The sequence below is a fragment of the Theropithecus gelada genome, chromosome 1 (assembly GCF_003255815.1).
Source record: "Theropithecus gelada isolate Dixy chromosome 1, Tgel_1.0, whole genome shotgun sequence".
NCBI classification, from domain to species: Eukaryota; Metazoa; Chordata; class Mammalia; order Primates; family Cercopithecidae; genus Theropithecus; species Theropithecus gelada.
In genome coordinates this window covers 41,821,410-41,839,698 of record NC_037668.1, presented here as the reverse complement: position 1 = coordinate 41,839,698, position 18,289 = coordinate 41,821,410, and the positions used below count along the sequence as shown (strand labels likewise).

Sequence of the window (18,289 nt, the reverse complement as noted above, 5' to 3'; positions counted from 1 at the left end):
GATGGGGCTGAGAGGTGTGGAGCGGTGATTCTGTAGAAGTGTGTAAGGACGGGGTTTCAGTTGCGTTTGGAGTGTGAAGAGAAGCCAGGAGATACTGAGGCGGGGGTGACCTCAGTTGAGTCCCAGAGGCCACTCTAACTCAAGTAAGTGAGTGGACTGTGTGTATCAGGGAAGGTGCCAGGATCAGGCTGAAGCAGACAGAAGCTTGGATTCTTTCTGTTGTCAAGACAAGGGAGAGGGGTTGGTGCTTACACAGGACAGTGGCAGTGAGGAGGGAAAGAACTGGGCAGGTGATGGCTGGGAAGTATTTGAAGTCATCACCCACTGACAATCAGAAATAAATGCGGGACAGGCGCGGTGGCTCATACCCATAATCCCAGTTTTTAGGGAGGCCGAGGAGGGCAGATCACCTGAGGTCAGGGGTTCGAGACCAGTCTGGCCAACATGACAAAACGCTTTCTCTACTAAAAATACAAAAAATTAGCTGGGCGTGGTGGCTTGTGCCTGTAATCCCAGCTACTTGGGAGGCTGAGACACGAGAATCACCTGAACCTGGGAGGCAGAGATTGCAGTGAGCGGAGATAGTGCCTGCCACACACTCCAGCCTGGGTAACAGAGTAAGACTGTCTCAAAAACCAAACAAAAAAAAAAAAAAAAGAAAAGAAATAAACAAATGCGAATCCAGTAGAATTTTTTTTTGAGGCAGGGTCTCCCTCTGTCACCCAGGCTACAGTGCAGTGGCACAATCTTGGCTCACTGCAGCCTCGATTTTTCCAGGCTCAAGTGATCCTCCCACCTTAGCCTCCCAAGTAGCTGAGACTATAAGTGTGTACCACCATGCCTGGCTAATTTGGTTTATTTTTTGTAGACCATGGGGTCTCACTATGTTGTCCAGGCTGGTCTCAAACTGCTGGGCTCAAGCAATCCTTCCGCCTTGGCCTCCCAAAGTGGGAATTCATTTTACCACCTGTCACAGCTCTACTGACAAACAACATTTAGGGTAGAAACAGATCTACTGAACAAAGTAAGGCTCTCCTTTTGCGATGCTGAGTCTTTAGATGGGGACTTCATCTTGTTAAGTCCTCTACATAAAATTTAGCTAAGGAGCTCCTGTGCCGTTTCCATCTTGATGTGAGGGAAAAGTTTCTTCCACTCCTATTTCTGCGGACCTGCAGCTCCCTAATCTGACTGCTGGAGCAGTTTCTACAGCATTTTATCCTGAACTGGTGACGCTGATTTTTAAAGTAAACAATTTACAAGCTGAGTTACCCTTGGGATTTTCAAAGGAAACCTAGGGTATTAGTCAACAGATTAAAGGAGTCTTTCATGTTGCTCAGTGTTTTCTAGCATCTTGGGCTGCCCTAGTGTCTAAATGCACAAAGGGGCTGGGCGCGGTGGCTTGTGCCTGTAATCCCAGCACTTGGGAGGCTGAGGCGGGCGGATCACCAGGTCAGGAGATCGAGACCATCCTGGCCAACACGGTGAAACCCCATCTCTACTAAATATACAAAAAATTAGCTGGGCATGGTGGCGGGTGTCTGTAGTCCCAGCCACTCGGGAGGCTGAGGCAGGAGAATGGCGTGAACCCTGGAGGTGGAGCTTGCAGTGAGCTGAGATCGCACCACTGTACTCTGGCCTGGGCCACAGAGCAAGACTCCATCTCAAAATAAATTTTTAAATAAATAAATAAATAAATGCACAAATAAATATGTCTTTGTAGATAGATGATGAAATGGTATTGGAATGACTTGTGGCTGCTGAGAAGCAGAATTTTTTTAAATTCATATTCTAGGAAGTTCTGATTTTCCCCTATAAAACAAACTCTAGGATAACTAATAATTAATTCTAGCACCTCCCCAATTACATTTGAGATAAAGTTATGCTTTTGAAGAGATGTTAAAATGTCTATTTGGAAGACAAAAACACCTACTTCTGTTCCTTTGCCCAGACACAGGCTTTTGTATATTATTTTTCTATCACATCGCAAAACTGAGCCCAAAAGCCTGAAAATAAACACACCCCAAACCGTAGAAAGGTGCCAACCTCCAACATTTTCCAGCCTCTGCCAACCACCCGCTGCAGTCACTGAGGTGCTCACATCTCTCTACAGTCCTTCCGCTCAGTTCAAAAACGTCCCAAACTTCGCTGCTTGCCGTTGCTTCCCTCAGTCATCATTGAAGAGGGTTCCCGCAATCAGGAGAAAGGCATCAGAATTTTCCCTCTCTCAATCACACCTTTTTTTTTTTTTTTAAATGAGACAGAGTCTCGCTCCGTCGCCCAGGCTGGGTGCAGTGGCGCGATCTTGGCTCACTGCAAGCTCCTCCTCCCGGGTTCACGCCATTCTCCTGCCTCAGCCTCCTGAGCAGCTGGGACTACAGGCGCCCGCCACCACGCCCGGCTAATTTTTTTTGTATTTTTAGTAGAGACGGGGTTTCACCATGTTAGCCAGGATGTTCTCGATCTCCTGACCTCGTGATCAGCCCGTTTCGGCCTCCTAAAGTGCTGGGATTACAGGCGTGAGCCACCGCGCCCGGCCTCAACCACACCTGTTGAGTTGCCACTTGTGTCCCATAGCCTGGCCCATCTCCTGACCTAGTGTTGAAGCCTTCTTTTGGAATATTGATGTTTTGCTTACAGCCACACCACCCTGAACACACCTGACCTCGTCTGGACTACTGATGCAACCACTAACTTTTGAAGTCCCAAAGCTTCTTTACACAAAGAAAGCCACTCCCTAACCCAGAGCTATGGGCCCTCAACTTCCAGTGGCCACTGGGTGTGATCGGCATAATCACTGATGCGGCCAGTGAACATTCTTCCCCCTTCACCCCTTCCATGGAACCTGGTAAATTGCTTACTGGACCAAAAGTTTGGCCCTGGAAAATCTAGAGAACTGTGAATTAATCTAGGCTTTGGCCTGCCTGCCACTCTGTACCCACAGACATGTCCCCTCACTGAATTTTCCTCCAGGCATACATAGCGCTAACTAAAGTCCACACTGCCCCATAGATTGCTAGTCTGGCACCATGGTAGGTATTTAGTAGATGCCTGTTGAGTGACAGCTTAAGTACATTTATACATTCAGGTAGAACATTTTTTTCTGAGACAGGGTCTCGCTCTGTCACCCAGGCTGGAATGCAGTGGCGCAATCTTGGTTCACTGCAGCCTCCACCTCCTGGGTTCAAGCGATTCTCCTGCCTCAGCCTCTCAAGTAGCTGGGATTACAGGCACCTGCCACCACACCAGGCTATTTTTTTTTTATTTTTAGTAGAGATGGGATTACATCATGACGACCAGGCTGCTCTCGAACTCCTGACCTCAGGTGATCTGCCCGCCTCAGCCTCCCAAAGTCCTGGGATTACAGGTCTGAGCCACTGCACCTGGCCGGAACACTGCTTTAAAATTATCTTCTGTATTTATGTCCCTGCCACTGTCCACCAGGCTTCACCCCCGAGTTGTTAAACACCTTCCCCCATAATGAAAAAGATGGCATAGCTGAAGATAGCACAGCACCTGCGAAGGGGAACTTGGCTGCGCTGCCGTTTGATTTCACACGAGCAGCACCATGCCCCACTCACTGTGGCAGGTCCTGTCGGCCCCTGCAGGCTGAGGCCAATGATGAGATGAGAACTGACTGTGTGCTATCAGCACTGGGGGCATGTGACTCTTCCATAAAATGTAAGAGAAGCATGTCAAAGCTGAAGAGATCAGATGCGTGTCACTAGTTCCTCTGGAGAAATCAGGAGAAACCCAGCACGTGAAGATGTGAAACCACGTTCCCTGAGTTCAAGCTGGGAGGCAGTCTGCACAGTACCCTATGCCCTAGAGTTTGCTTTGGGCTCTTGGTGGGCTGGGGAGTGTCCCCTCTGCGTCACCTCCCAAAGTTGAGGGCAGCATTTTCAGGGTTTCTGCAGCTGAACTGGGCAATGAAGAAGAGGGGCCAGTGAGAGGGACTCCATTTTCCTTTCAATAGCAAGGAGTCACATAAAGTCACTAGGCAAATTGAATATTGATGTTTTGCTCACAGCCACACCATCAAGAACGGACAGGATATAAGATCCTTACGACATAATACAGGTATGACATTATCTCTCAGTCAGATCTATCCTCTCTCCCCTTTCAAGAGGGAAAGGAACTTAAATCTCATGTGTATCTTTCACAGATCTTTGCATTTAACCTCTAAGGCAATCCACAAGGTGTTTTAATAACGAGTGCTATTTGTTGGATGTACAGGAGACTGTGCAAACTGTGGTGTCAGGTGCATGCTCTCTTGAACTTTTTTTTTTTTTTTTGAGATGGAGTCTCGCTCTGTCGCCCAGGCTGGAGTGCAGTGGCGTGATCTCGGCTCACTGCAAGCTCCGCCTCCCGGGTTCACACCATTCTCCAGCCTCAGCCTCCTGAGTAGCTGGGACTACAGGCGCCCGCCACCACGCCTGGCTAATTTTTTTTTATTATTATTTTTAGTAGAGACAGGGGTTTCACTGTGTTAGCTAGGGTGGTCTCGACACCCACCTCGGCCTCCCAAAGTGCTGGGATTACAGGCGTGAGCCACCGCGCCCGGCCGCTCTCTTGTTCTTTACAGAAGCCTCGCAAACTAGTGTCATCTCATTTTTTAGCTGACAATGGTGAGGCTGAGAGGTTAAGTCAACTGCCCATGAAATGAGCAAGTGTCAATGCATGGATTAGACATTACCGTCTATTCAGACTCTCAAACCCATGCTCCCAACCACTGTGTCTTCACAGGCACCAATTACTCTTGACAAGCTCCCGGTTATATTCCTCTCTACTCCTAAAGAAAGGTCTGGAGTAGACTGAGCTGCCCTAGATGGTGGCTTCTGTAGATTATTGAGGAGGGGCTGCCAAGGGCACCTGCAGGTTCATCTTTTAGCTCTATCAGTGCCCTTCCAAACCCCACCTCTCGTTCACTGCCCAGGTAAAACCCCCTTCCCTTCAGAGCTCTTCCACGTTGCCAGGAGGAAGTAATTTCCTCTAAACTAGTGTAGAATTTGATAACATTTTGGCATTTACTACCTTCTCCCTAACAGCATCTGCAAGTTCCTTGAGGGCCAGGCCCCACCCTGCTGTAAGTTTATGGCCCAGCCACTAGCACAGTCTCCGCTGCCCGAATGAATGGATGAACGACATTCATCGTTTTCAGAGTTCATGGGAGTGAAATCAACACACTCATCAAGCACAAACATGGCTCAGAACTGCTCCGTGTTCACATCAGAGGCTGCTGATTACAGCTTCAACCGAGATTACTCAACCTGGGGATACGTTTCTCTCTTGACCAAAGCAGAACATTCTCAGTCCAAGAGGAAATGAGTTCACAGTTTCGTAGACTGAAATCACAGCTCTGTAATAGACTTTTCTGGAACTCAGCTAAGGCTGGTGTCATGAACATTCCCCTTCTAGGCAGGGCCACTTAGTACCAAATGACAAAAACCTGCTTTAGAAGTGCTGTCCTGGAGCAGAGCTTCTCAATGGGGTGTGTTTGGGAAGCACTTGCCTGTCTGCTCGGAAACTGAATGGAAATCTGAGCTGATTCATTCAGGGCTGTCAGCTGAGCAGGCCCTGATTTTGCAAGAGTGACACAAGAAGCCCCTTTGCATCTGACCTCACCGTCCACCCCACGCAGCTCAGACAGCCCAGCTGTGAGCCCAGGAGGATGAGGCCTGCAGGAATGTAGAGAATGTGGCCGTTTCCACTAGCATCCCTTGGCCTCAATCCCAAGCCTGGTTTAGGACCTTGAAGTGTGCTTTGGTAGATTTTTAGAAAGTAGTTGTTTTTGGCTAAGAGGATCTCTTCTGTTCTTCCCTTGCCATTTTTCTCCCTTTGTTCTAATGTAGGGGAAACTCAGGCAGCAAACTTCATCTCAGGGCTTAGCTCTGACACTCTTTAGATGACTATCTTCCCAGGTATTCATCAGATACATCAATTTGGATGTCTTACTATTTACCTCAAACTCACCATATCTAGAGTCAGGCATATAAATGCCTTTTCCTTCCCAAGTTGGTTCCTAATCTCTCATCTCTCCTGATTTTTTATGCTTCTATTATCTGCTTTCTGTCATTCCTATGCGTCTATCCTGTTTCCTCCCTCTTCTTCCTGCCAAATGTTTACTATGTACCTACCATGTGCTCTTTTAAGCACTCTCTTCTCTAAGGGACAAGATATGTACACAAATAATTAAAATAGAGAGGAGACTCACCAAAGCAATCTTAGTAAAGACAAAGTAGACTCATACTTCCATTTCAAAACTCACTATAAAGCTGCAGTAATCAAGACGGTGCTACTGGTAGAAGCATAGACATATAGATCAATTTAATCCAGAATTAAACCTATACATTTGTGGGTTTTTGACAGAGGTGCCAAGATTCTTCAGTGAAGAAAGAATCATCTTTTTGGCCAGGCACGGTGGCTCATGCCTGTAATCCCAGCACTTTGGGAGGCAGAGGCGGGCAGATCACCTGAGGTCGGGAGTTTGAGACTAGCCTGACCAACATGGAGAAACCCCAACTCTACTAAAAAATACAAAAATTAGCCAGGTGTGGTAGTGCATGCCTGTAATCCCAGCTACTTGGAGGCTGAGGCAGGAGAATCGCTTGAACCCGGGAAGTGGAGGTTGCGGTGAGCCGAGACCGTGCCATTGCACTCCAGCCTAGACAACAGAAGCGAAACTCTGTCTCAAAAAAACAAAAAAAAAAGAAAAAAAATACCATCTTTTCAACAAATGGTACCTTGACAACTCAATACCCACATGCAAAAGAATGGAGTTGGGCCTCTACTTCATGGCCCACACAAAAATGAACTCTAAATGAATCAAAGACCCAAATATCAGAGCTAAAACTATAAAAGCAAACCCCTGTTAGCTTGGACTAGGCAATACCTTCCTAGATGACGCACCGCCAACAGGACAAGCAAAAAAACAGACACGTTTAACTTCACCAAAATTTTAAATGTTACTCAATGGTCGCTATCAAGAAATTGAAAAGAGAACCCAGTCCATAGAATGGGAGAAAGGTCTGCAATTCATATATTTAAGGGTTTAATATCTAGAATATATAAAGGAGGCTTTCAATCGACAACATAAAGGCAACCCAACTTTAGTGAGCAAAGGATTTAAACAAACATATCTCCAAAGATATACAATTGGCTAAGAAGTGCATACAAAGATGCTCAGCATCACTAATCATTAGGAAAATGCAAATTGAAACTACCAGATGTCATTTCATATGCAGTAGAATGGCTACAACGTAAACACACACACAGAGAAAGAAAACAGTGTTGGTGAGGATATGGAGAAACCAGAACACCATGCATTGTTGGTGGAACTGTAAATAGCGCAGCCACTTTGGAAAACAGAATGTCAGTTCCTCAAAAAGTTGAACAAACTTGGTGTGGTGGCATGAGCCTGTAGTCCCAGCTACTTGGGAGACGGAGGCAGGAGGATGGCTTCAGCCCAGGAATCTGAGGCTGTAGTGAGCTATGATTGTGCCACCACTATTCAGCCAGGGTGACAGAGCCAGACCTCATCTCTAAAAAATATTTTTAAAAAGAACGAAATTCTAGTGCATGCTATATAACATGGATGAACCTTGTAAGCATCATGCTAAGTAAACGAAGCCAGGCACAAAAGGTCACATATTGCATGATTCCAGTGATAAGAAATATCTAGAATAAGCAAATCTATAGAGACAGAAAGTAGATCGATGGTGGTCAGGGTCTAGGGTGAGAAGGAAATGGGAATGACTGCTGATGGTTTGGCGCTTTCGGGAAAGGGGAGTGATGAAAATGTTCTAAAATTGGTCCGGCGCGGTGGCTCACGCCTGTAATCCCAGCACTTTGGGAGGCCGAGGCTGGCGGATCACGAGGTCAGGAGATCAAGACGATCCTGGCCAACACGATGAAACCCCATCTCTACTAAAAGTACAGAAAAATTAGCTGGGCGTGGTGGCAGGCGCCTGTAGTCCCAGCTACTCTGGAGGCTGAGGCAGGAGAATGGTGTGAACCTGGGAGGCGGAGCTTGCAGTGAGCCAAGATTACGCCACAGCACTCCAGCCTGGGCAACAGAGCAAGACTCTCTCAAAAAAAAAAAAAAAGAAAGAAAGAAAAAGAAAAAGAAAATGTTCTAAAATTGATAGTGGTGATGGTTGAGTAACTCTGTGACTATACTGAAGACTACTGAATTGTTTGCTTTAAGTGGATTAATTTTATGGTATATGAATTAATATCAATTTAAACGTGTGAATATAATCATGAGTGCTTGAAGAGGTGACTAGTAACAAGTCAGGAAATGCTGAACTGTAAGTCTTGCTGGCTCTTATTCCTAGAAATTTGGTCTCACTGGGAGCGGTGGCTTATGCCTGTAATCCCAGCACTTTGGGAGGCTGAGGTGGGCAGATCACGAGGTCAGGAGTTCGAGACCAGCCTGACCAATATGATGAAACCCCGTCTCTACTAAAAATACAAAAATTAGCCGGGTGTGGTGGCGGGTGCCTGTAATCCCAGCTACTTAGGAGGCTGAGGCAGGAGAATCGCTTGAACCTGGGAGGCAGAGGTTGCAGTGAGCCAAGATCGTGCCATTGCATTCCAGCCTGGGCAACAGAGTGAGCCTCCATCTCGGGGAGGGGAGGGGAGGGGAGGGGAGGGGAAGGGAGGGAAAAGAAAAAGAAAAGAAAAGAAATTTGGTCTTATCCCCACTTTCTGTTGTCGCCACATTTTGCCTCTTTACCTCCTGACCCCCACCCCCGCCATCACACCTGCCCCTAGACTGGTCTCACAAACTAGATTCAGTCTCCTATGGCTCCTTCCTCACTAATTATCTTCTGACAACCAGCATTTATGAGCCACTCCCATTCTCTATTTCTGCCTACAGAAAAAGATCCGCCCTTCCACTCAGCATGGACTCATCTGTCTCCCCAATTTCCTGCCGTTGCCCAACTCAACTCTCCTAACTCCCAGCCTTCACCACTCTTGCCAGCCCTCAATGCCCACGACTCTTCCCACAAAAAACCCGGACCGATCTAATTTCCACGCATTTGCTCAAGCTGTTTCTTCTGCCTAGACCAACTGTCCCTGCCACCTGGTCCAACCAACCCCACCATTTTTCACAGCCAAAGTCAAGTCGCATCTTCCCCACAAGGCTTTTTGCAGCTCCTCCCAACTCCAAGATTCTCTCTTATCTCTAAATCCCTAGCAACAGACAACAGCATGTGCCATGCAGGACATGACTTTATCTGTTGCCTTGTATGTTCTTTCTACATGTGTAGAAAGCACACACCTGTCTTGCCTCTCTCTGCAAGCTGCAATCACAGTGTATGCTTCCTCTCTAACTTAATGTGTGTGCTCTGTAAATGCTTAAGGGGAGAGGGACAGCATCTTTGATTCGGTACTCCCAGCATTGAGTATACTCATCATCAGCATTATGTATGCAACAAACAAAGTTAATACAAGCTGGAAAAAAAATCATGTTTGTAAAAATAACAAGTGGTGGTCGGGCGCAGTAGCTCATGCCTATAATTCCAGCACTTTGGGAGGCTGAGGCGGGTAGATCACTTGAGGTCAGGAGTTCAAGGACAGCCTGGCCAACATGATGAAACCCCATCTCTACTAAACATACAAAAATTAGCCAGATGTGGTGGCACATGCCTGTAATCCCAGCTACTAGGGAGGCTGAGGCAAGAGAATTGCTAGAACCTGGGGGGCAGAGGTTGTAGTGAGCTGGGATCACGACTCCAGCCTGGGCGACAGAACAAGACTCCATCTCAATCAATCAATCAATCATTCAATCAATTCAAGTGGTTTGCTGCTGTAAGGTAGTAAGTACTGGAAAGAATCAACCTCTCACTTTTCTGGGTGTCCTCAGTGGCACGGATTCAAGCTATTCCAAGCATAGCTGATTGTGCAACTAAATGGTTAGGGGTGTGGGTTCTAGGGTTGAGCAGCCTGGGTTTACATCTCACTGCTGCCATTTACAAGCTCCGTGTCTGTGTGTGTGCTACTGAACCTCACTGAGTCTCTCAATTCCTCTATAAAATACAAGAAGCTCCAGCCGAGTAGTCTGTTGTGAGGACTGAATGAAACAGGGCTTAGAAAGGGGTTCACACACACTAAGCGCTAGCTGTTATTATATTGTTAGTGCTATTAACATCAGCCATTCAGAATCTAGATCCCTTAGCTTTACAGATTCACATTTAATCTTATGGGGAGATTTGGCTCAGAACAAACTGTTTCCCATTAGCCAAGCTCATAAGAGGCCAGAAAACCAAATAGTTTATTTAGAACAGGAAATTGTTTTCAAATGCTTTGTATGCATATTTGTTGTCCAAGGCATGCCCTTCTCAGGAATCAGATACCTCCAAGATGCTATTTTTTGTATTTACAACAAAAGCAAAGGATGGAGCTATCAGGTGGAATAAATTTCCAGACTGTGACAAAGCAGAGATCTCTGATTCATCATAGAACCACCTTGACTGAGATCAGAATACCCCCAGACACCACACATGACACCTTCCCTACTATAAGCAGGGTTAGGGTTTGCCTTGTTCCCCACTGCCTGACTTACACTGTAGCTATTCAATAAATATTTGCTGGCTGGGTGTGGCGGCTCACAACTGTAATCCTGGCACTCTTTGAGGCCAAGGCAGGTTCAGGAGTTTGAGACCAGCCTGGGCAACATGGTGAAACTCCATCTCTACTAAAAATACAAAAACAGTCGGGTGTGGTGGTGCACACCTGTGGTCCCAGCTACTCAGGAGGCTGAGGTGGGAAGATCGCTTGAGCCCGGGAGGTCAATGCTGCAGTGAGCCAAGATAGTGCTACTGGACTCCAGCCTGGGTGACAGAGTGAGACCCTGTCTCAAAAATATACATATACATATATATTTTTATATATGAATTTATATATATTTATATGTGAATTTATATATAATTATACATGTATTTACATATGAATTTTATATAATTATATACATTTACATATATGAATTTATATATAATTGTATATTTATATATTATATATTTACATGTGAATGTATATATAATTATAGATATAATAATAAATATTTGTTAAATCAGTTAATTCTTTGGGCAGGGAAGGTTAAACATCAGCAAATTCTCTTTCTTCTCTTCTAAGGCGAATGGATTCCCTTCTCTTTTGGGCAGGACAATATTTGCTGTATCGCAGCTTTTTAAATACAAGTTGTGTTGTGTTCTCCTGGATGGAGACACCCTGATGAACTGTGGGAAGTGCCCTGTTCTCATCAACATGTTAAAAATATTCTCGCATGCCCCTTTCCTGCTCCCCATTTACACTCTGCATGACTGGCATTTGTACATGTGCAAATATTAACAATGGTGATTATTACCCCAGTGGCTCAGGGTTGGTCTCCCTCTACTGCCTGGGACACTTTGTGGCCCGGCCCCTCTGGACAGGGGTCAAGAGCACATCTTTCTCCGGATGTGTGTGTGTGTTTGGTGGGGAGGGGGGGAACTGGTTCATTAAATTTAGCATTGCCTCACAATGTCAGCTTTCAGCTCCTCAAAAAACTACATGAACAAGTTGGCCATACCTACGTACTTCCCCCTGGACTTAGCTTGATTCCCCTCAAAGGACAAATCCATCTTTGAGCAATTCTCAAGGCAAAGACACTCAACCAGATGAAAAGGAGGGTGAGCCCTCCTACCTCTTTCGGCCGACACTCAGGGGAGCCTGCCATCAACTGGCTGGCTGCCAACAGGCTGGTGGACAGGCGCTGGGGTTAGACATGTGGGAAGGAAACGGTCACCTTGTTTTCCTGCCTTGGATGGAACTGGCAGAATTCCAGTTATTCCCTACCGGGGCTCTAGCTCACAGCCCCTGTATAAAATGCCTAATCACGGAGCTTTATCTCTTGCCCAGCAAATGAGAATCCTAAGACGCATCACAATAACTGTCCACTTGGAAGTGTCCAGCACCCTCCATCAGTTGATTCTCTTCAATAAAACGTGTACACCGGGTATTTCCCTGAGAGGTTTTGGGGCATCAAGAGTGGCAAGGCCTCCTGGAAGAGCCCTACAGGATCCGATTCAGATTCGTCAAATGAATTTCACCAGGGTAATCCTGAGTAGTTCAGTTCTTGCTCCCTCCTCCTCCCCGCGTCGTATTTCCACAAGTTATAACCTGGCATGCCTGCTCTCCAAAGCCAGAAATATGACAAATATTCAGATAAGCCGATGGAATTTAAAAGTGCACATTCATTGCCTTGCTGGTGAGGACTGCAGGGCACACTTTAGAATGTGAGGTGTGCCTCTCTCAAAAGTGCATGTAGTTCAAATTCTGCATCTAGTAACACACCAAGAACTCAGGAAACGCTTAATAACTATTTGCAGAATGAATAAATCAATCCTATTTTAATGTATTGTGACAATTTCATTCTTAAAAGGATATTATGGAGAACATTTAATGGGAAAGAATTTTCGTATCTTTAGAAAATTTTGTTTTTATGTTTAAGGGGCTTAAAGTGAGGTTAACCTTTAATTTCAAGCTCAACCTCTTTATTTTTTGTTTATTTATTTATTTTTTTGAGACGAAGTCTTGCTCTGTTGCCAGGCTGGAGTGCAGTGGCTCACTGCAACCTCTGCTCACTGCAACCTCTGCCTCCCGGGTTCAAGCAATTCTTCTGCCTCAGCCTGTAGCTGGGACTACAGGCGCACACCACCATGCCCAGCTAATTTTTGTATTTTTAGTAAAGATGGGGTTTCACCATATTGGCCAGGCTGGTCTCAAACTCCTTACTTCATGATCTGCCCGCCTCGGCCTCCTAAAGTGCTAGGATTACAGGCGTGAGCCACTGTGCCCAGCTCTTCTTTTCTCTCTCTCTCTCTCTCTTTTTTTTTTTTTAATGGCAGAGTAGTGTAGTAAAAAGAGCTTGAGGTTTGAAGTTAGACCTATTTTTCAAACCCAGTTCTGGTATATTCCAAGATAAGAGCATGTAATTTACAGGTGTTACAAGGATCCAAAGAGGTAGCTAGAAACATTCCTAGCACGTGGCGGGCGATGGGAATGGAAGGATGGTCTTGTCCTTTTTTCTTGGTCTGACCCTCCACTGTCACGCCAAGGCTTGGGGTCCTTATAATTCTACAGTGTAGAGTCACTCGGGTGCTGCTCATTTTACAGAAGCCAAAGAAAGTCAGGGGTTTAGTTCCTTCGGCCACGTCCAGACTCAGTCTTCTCATGCCTGGACACACTTTTTAAATTGTGCTTTTCTATATTCAATGCTATTTTGGATCTTATACACCAGTGCAATGCAGAGACCGCCCTCACAAAGCCTCTAACAGACCTGATCTTTATTAAGTGCCTTCAGTGCAACAAAAACTCTTAACAACTCATGAGGATTTCAGGGCCTCCAAACTGGCAAGCGTTTCGGGGAAATCACAGGGAAATTTGTTGGCCGCATGATTAATCCTGGGTGGATTGGTCCCGGAAAAGCACATGTGGGTTAGCAGCGAGCAGCAGCTTGCAGAATCTCACAAAATAAACTGTCCAACCAAGAGGCCCCGAAAACGTGCCTTCCCGATGAAAGTTCAGCATGAGGGTGGGGCCTGACAAAGGAAGAAAACACCAGATGTGTGGACAACAGACCTCCTTTGAATCCACTAACACCCAAAGAGATGACACATGGGACCAGATTATAAAACTGAACCAGATTATAACGCTGGAGGACGGAAAGCCAGTAGGGCGTAGGATCTTATGAAAAGGATCATAAAATTCATCACCGTAATTACCCCCCCAGCCCAGCTCCCCAAGAAAAGCCAACCATAGCCTCGCTCAGTAATGTTATTCATCCATATTCAAGTCGCCTCGCTCATTATTCTCAGACAAAAACCCTGCTGGGCCTCTGCTCCTCTGGCAGCCAGGCAACTCAGCACCCACCCTCACTCAGCCAGCCCCCCATACCACTTCTTTCTTTAGTAGTGGAGTTTCCAGCACCAACGATGGTTTTTCGGTTTTAATGCCATCTTTTAGGAGTACCTTTGACATTCAGGAGCTGGCTGAAGAGAATCACAGCTAAAGCTTCCCTGGGCAAAAACAAAGGATGTTACCCAGCCGCTTTTTCTTTAGCAGGGCTGAGATGCTGAAGTGAGGGCACTCCCTCACTTTGCCCTGGTGAGCACAAAACGGTGTCATTTGCACATTGTCTCGCCAGAAAGGAAATGTAACTGAAAATACAGAACTGTATATATTCCAGTGGAAAGAGAAGTTCCAAAGATAGGACTGCCACGAATAACCCATGGCCCCTATAAAAAGAGTTGCTCTGTCCCTTTGAAGCAGACAGCCCAGCACAGAGCAGTACACTCTATCATTTCCCTGAGATTGGGTATTTTTGTCTGTGTGGACAACTGTAGGAGCCCAGGTTAGGAGCACCCCTCCTGCAAACCACTCCCTCTCCAAGAAGTATTCCTCTGGGCCTAGGCCTACGTTGATCCTCAATTTTTGGAAAATGTTTACTTTTCACAGCACAGCTCAGCAACCTCCAGCCCCAAAGATCACGAATTAGCTTACAATTCCTTCAACCAACATTTAGTGAGCAACTACTATGTGCCAGGCATTGTTTTGGCTGTGGGGAATCAAAGCTGGATGTAAGCTGCGTCCTTCGGAACATGTGTTCTATTGAGGAAACATAAAAATAAAAACCCAAGAAAAGAAACAAAATGTTGACAGATGTCAACGGAGACCACCAACACAGCAACCCAGCAGGAAGAGGTAAGGCTCCAGGAGCGGACAAAGGAGAATAGAAGCTGTGGACGCCCCCAACCCCAACATGGGATCCAATACATTTAAAGCCTAAGGAGTCAGCAACAGGCATTCAGCCACTGTCGTTGTTGCCCAAGATGAACACGTGGCTCAAACCCACTTAAACCTCAACGTTCATAACGTGTAACAATCTTCATGCACTCAGACCGCTCGGAAGCCTCCACTTGGATCCTTTCCACACACACCATCCTCTCTAAAGAGGATAAAGGAGGCCTCTTCCAGTCCAGTGATGGGGTGCTGAGGGCGTCCAACAGGCAGGGCACCAGACTAGGTAGTCTCAAGGGGGACCAGGGCCACCGCAGAGGGGGGAACCCTCCTCTTGGCCTCAGCCCTCCTGAACGTCCCTCCCGATTCTATGGGGCCAGCTTCTCCCGAGGCGTGCGTATTCCTCCAACACACCGCCCTATGGTAAGGAAACCCCAGGCACTGCTGCCAGCAAGCGGGGCTGCCTACTGTGAACCTTCCACCCAATCTCTCTGGCGCTGCCGACTCGGAGGGAGGCCCCCTCTGCTGCCCACCTCGCAGCCTGTGGATTCCGGGGCTCCTCCCTGCACACCCGCGCAGCTGCGTCTTTGGGACCTGGCACCGGCTAAGCCGCTGCCTCTCCTCCTCCGGCGCTGAGCCGCCTGGCACGCACACACCCTCAGCTCCCCCGCGCTCCCCTGGACAACCTCGAATAATACCAGGCCCGGGCATTCCAGCAAGTCTCTGCTCGCTCGTCCCCATCCGCGACCGCAGGAAGCCACTTGCGCTGGGTCTTACCTCCTTCTGCCAGGACCCAGAGCGATGCGCTTCCCAAAACGAAGAGCAGAGCTGACACCTTCCACATCGTTCCCGTTGAGTTGCTCTCCTGGGGGCCGAGCAGCAAGTTTCTGCGCTGGGGGAAGATTAAAAAGCGCCGCGGCCACAGGCCCAGCCTGGAGGAGCGCGACGGTGGGGGCCGGAGCGGTGGAAGCAGGAGCCCCGGCGCGGGAGGGTGCCCGAGCTTCCCAGACCCCAGGCAGCCGGACAGCAAACTTTGCAGTTGAGAACTTTTCCGAGCGGAGTCAGCATTTATCTCTCCCGAGGAGGCGGGGGAGCGGGGTCGGCCGCAAGGTGGTCTCCGTCCGGGCGCGCTAGGCCCGCCCTCGGGCTCTGTTTGGCCGGCGCCAAAACGATGATCTCAGGCCAGGTTTAAAGTTACAGGGCCGCAGCTGCGGGGGCCGCCAGGACTGTGGGCCCTGGCAAAATAGGCTTTTCTTCGGTTCAGCAACAGGAGGGAAAGGGACCACATGCAACAAACGGGGTTTTAAAAATTATATATAAATTTTTTAAAACCTATATTTATTATTCTTTTTTTTTTTTCTTTTAAGAGCAAGGCACAAGTCTGTTTTTCTTATTATGGGCAGAAGTGAGAAGTAAACTGTTCCTTGAGTGGCCAGTAGTTTTAGAACCAAGCATGGGGTTGTGCCTGTAAATATTGAATTTGATGGCTTAAAAAAAAAAAAAAAAAGTTGGCCGTCATCTGGGTGGGCCGGAGGCTGCCTGCGCTGGTCAATTGCGCCCTTGTCCCGGGGACGGGAGCGGGCGGGCTCCGGGGGGCTGCCCCAGAGCTGGCTGGTGGGGGAGTTTGGCAGAGCGGGTGGCTTTGGCAGTTTTGAAACAGAGGCTGAATTCCATCCGCCTCTCCCGACCCGGAGATCCAGCCCTGCGATGCTGTGGCCCACCGGCGTGTGCAGTTGGATTAGGCCGGGCCAATTGGTGACCCATCTGGTCGCCAAACCTGTGTCCCCTTCCAGGCCGAGCTCACCCTCTTTATTCCTGAGTTTGCCCCCATAATCCTCACTTTACTGGTTTAAGCAGTCTTGCCTTGATCTCAGGTACCAGATATCAGCAACCGGAGAACTTACGTCTTTTACTTTAATTCCTTCTGAATTGTTGGAATTTAAAAAAAAAGAAGAAGAAGAACAGGAGTTTGGGAAGTGGTCTCTGCTCCACTCCCAGATGCCACAAATTCCTTTCAACAAAAGAACGTAACGCTGTCTCGAAGCGCCACACTGGGTGAAAATTGTTTTCAGATGCTTATCTTTGACTCCTCCCCATTATAAATTTACTTTCTAAGAATCGCAGGAGAGATTGTTTTAAATACCCAGTTTCCTGGGTTCCACTCCAAACTCATTAATCAGACCTTTTGGGAATTCCTAGTTTAAACCAGTGTCGCAGGAGAACTTGTCCCCAGGAACATTTGGTAAACCTTACCCTTCATCATAGCTTCTCAGCCGGATCTACCTGGGGCGCTGGTTATGCAGGTGCAATTCCGTTGTGGGGTAGTGAGAGATTCTGCATTTCTAAAGATCTCCCTGGTAACATCTTGTCCTAAGGCTACAAACAGGAGCTGAGCCCTGAACCAAGAAGATGAGGGGTGGGGGCAACACCCCTAGAGCCAAGGGGTTGGAAATGGAAAGAGAAAGCTAGTGATACAGATAATCTTTCTTGAACTGACTTCCCCATCTTGGAGATGCATTTTATGACTCTAGTGTCAATAATGTCTGTTGACAGGAGGAACTGTGCATTGTCTGTTGAGCCTGTGAGATGGAGAATAGATGCAAATCTATTTTGCGTATGTGTAACTCCAAGGTCACACTCAGAAAGAAAGATGGCCTGCTTTATTTAAAAGATTGAAACACGGCCGGGCGCGGTGGCTCAGGCCTGTAATCCCAGCACTTTGGGAGGCCGAGATGGGCGGATCACGAGGTCAGGAGATCGAGACCATCCTGGCTAACACGGTGAAACCCCGTCTCTACTAAAAAAAATACAAAAAAACTAGCCGGGGGAGGTGGCGGGCGCCTGTAGTCCCAGCTACTCGGGAGGCTGAGGCCGGAGAATGGCGTGAACCCGGGAGGCGGAGCTTGCAGTGAGCTGAGATCGGGCCACTGCACTCCACCCTGGGCAACAGAGCGACACTCCGTCTCAAAAAAAAAAAAAAAAAAAAAAAGATTGAAACACAGTGAAACCTAGGTGGGGGAGATTGGGTTACATGCAACTAATTTAGAGGGATGCTGAGGCTAGGTCACGATTCGAGGGCACCTGCCTTCTATCCCGCACCCCTGGATGTGTCTAGAATCTAGAAGGTTGGTCACATGACCTTTTGATCAGGGTGGAGGAGTGGGCGGTAATAAGGAATTGCATTCAGCTGGGGGTCCTAGGGTGGGGAGAGGGGACAGGATGAAGGAGTTTGTGGATCGGTCTGCGTGCTGTTGGTCTGAAAATCCAGGGAGAGAGGCTGGGTCTTGGGAGGGGGAACCTGAAGACCAGAGGTAAGAAAGAAGTTGCCCTCCTGGATACCAGATAGAGCGAGCAGGTCAGGACAGAAGGAATATGAGCAGTGAGACTTGGTTAGCTAAAGGAGCTCAAGTGAAACACAGGGGATCTGGAAGCATGAGACCCCGCCCAGCTGAGGGGAAGAGGGAAAGGATAGTATATGCCTCCATTCTTGGCAAACAGCTTGAGCTCG

General features: G+C 47.5%; 1 protein-coding gene across 1 annotated transcript in view; it reads right to left on the bottom strand.

The window, feature by feature from the left end:
* The window catches only part of PDPN (podoplanin), a 36,256-nt gene extending 20,198 nt beyond the window's left edge, over positions 1–16,058 (bottom strand). The window contains 3 exon segments of the mRNA XM_025391619.1: positions 15,559–15,737; positions 15,739–15,830; positions 15,832–16,058. Coding sequence (XP_025247404.1) covers positions 15,559–15,737; positions 15,739–15,830; positions 15,832–15,849 — 289 coding nt within the window. The 5' untranslated portion in view covers positions 15,850–16,058.
* Positions 16,059–18,289: the final 2,231 nt, after the last annotated feature.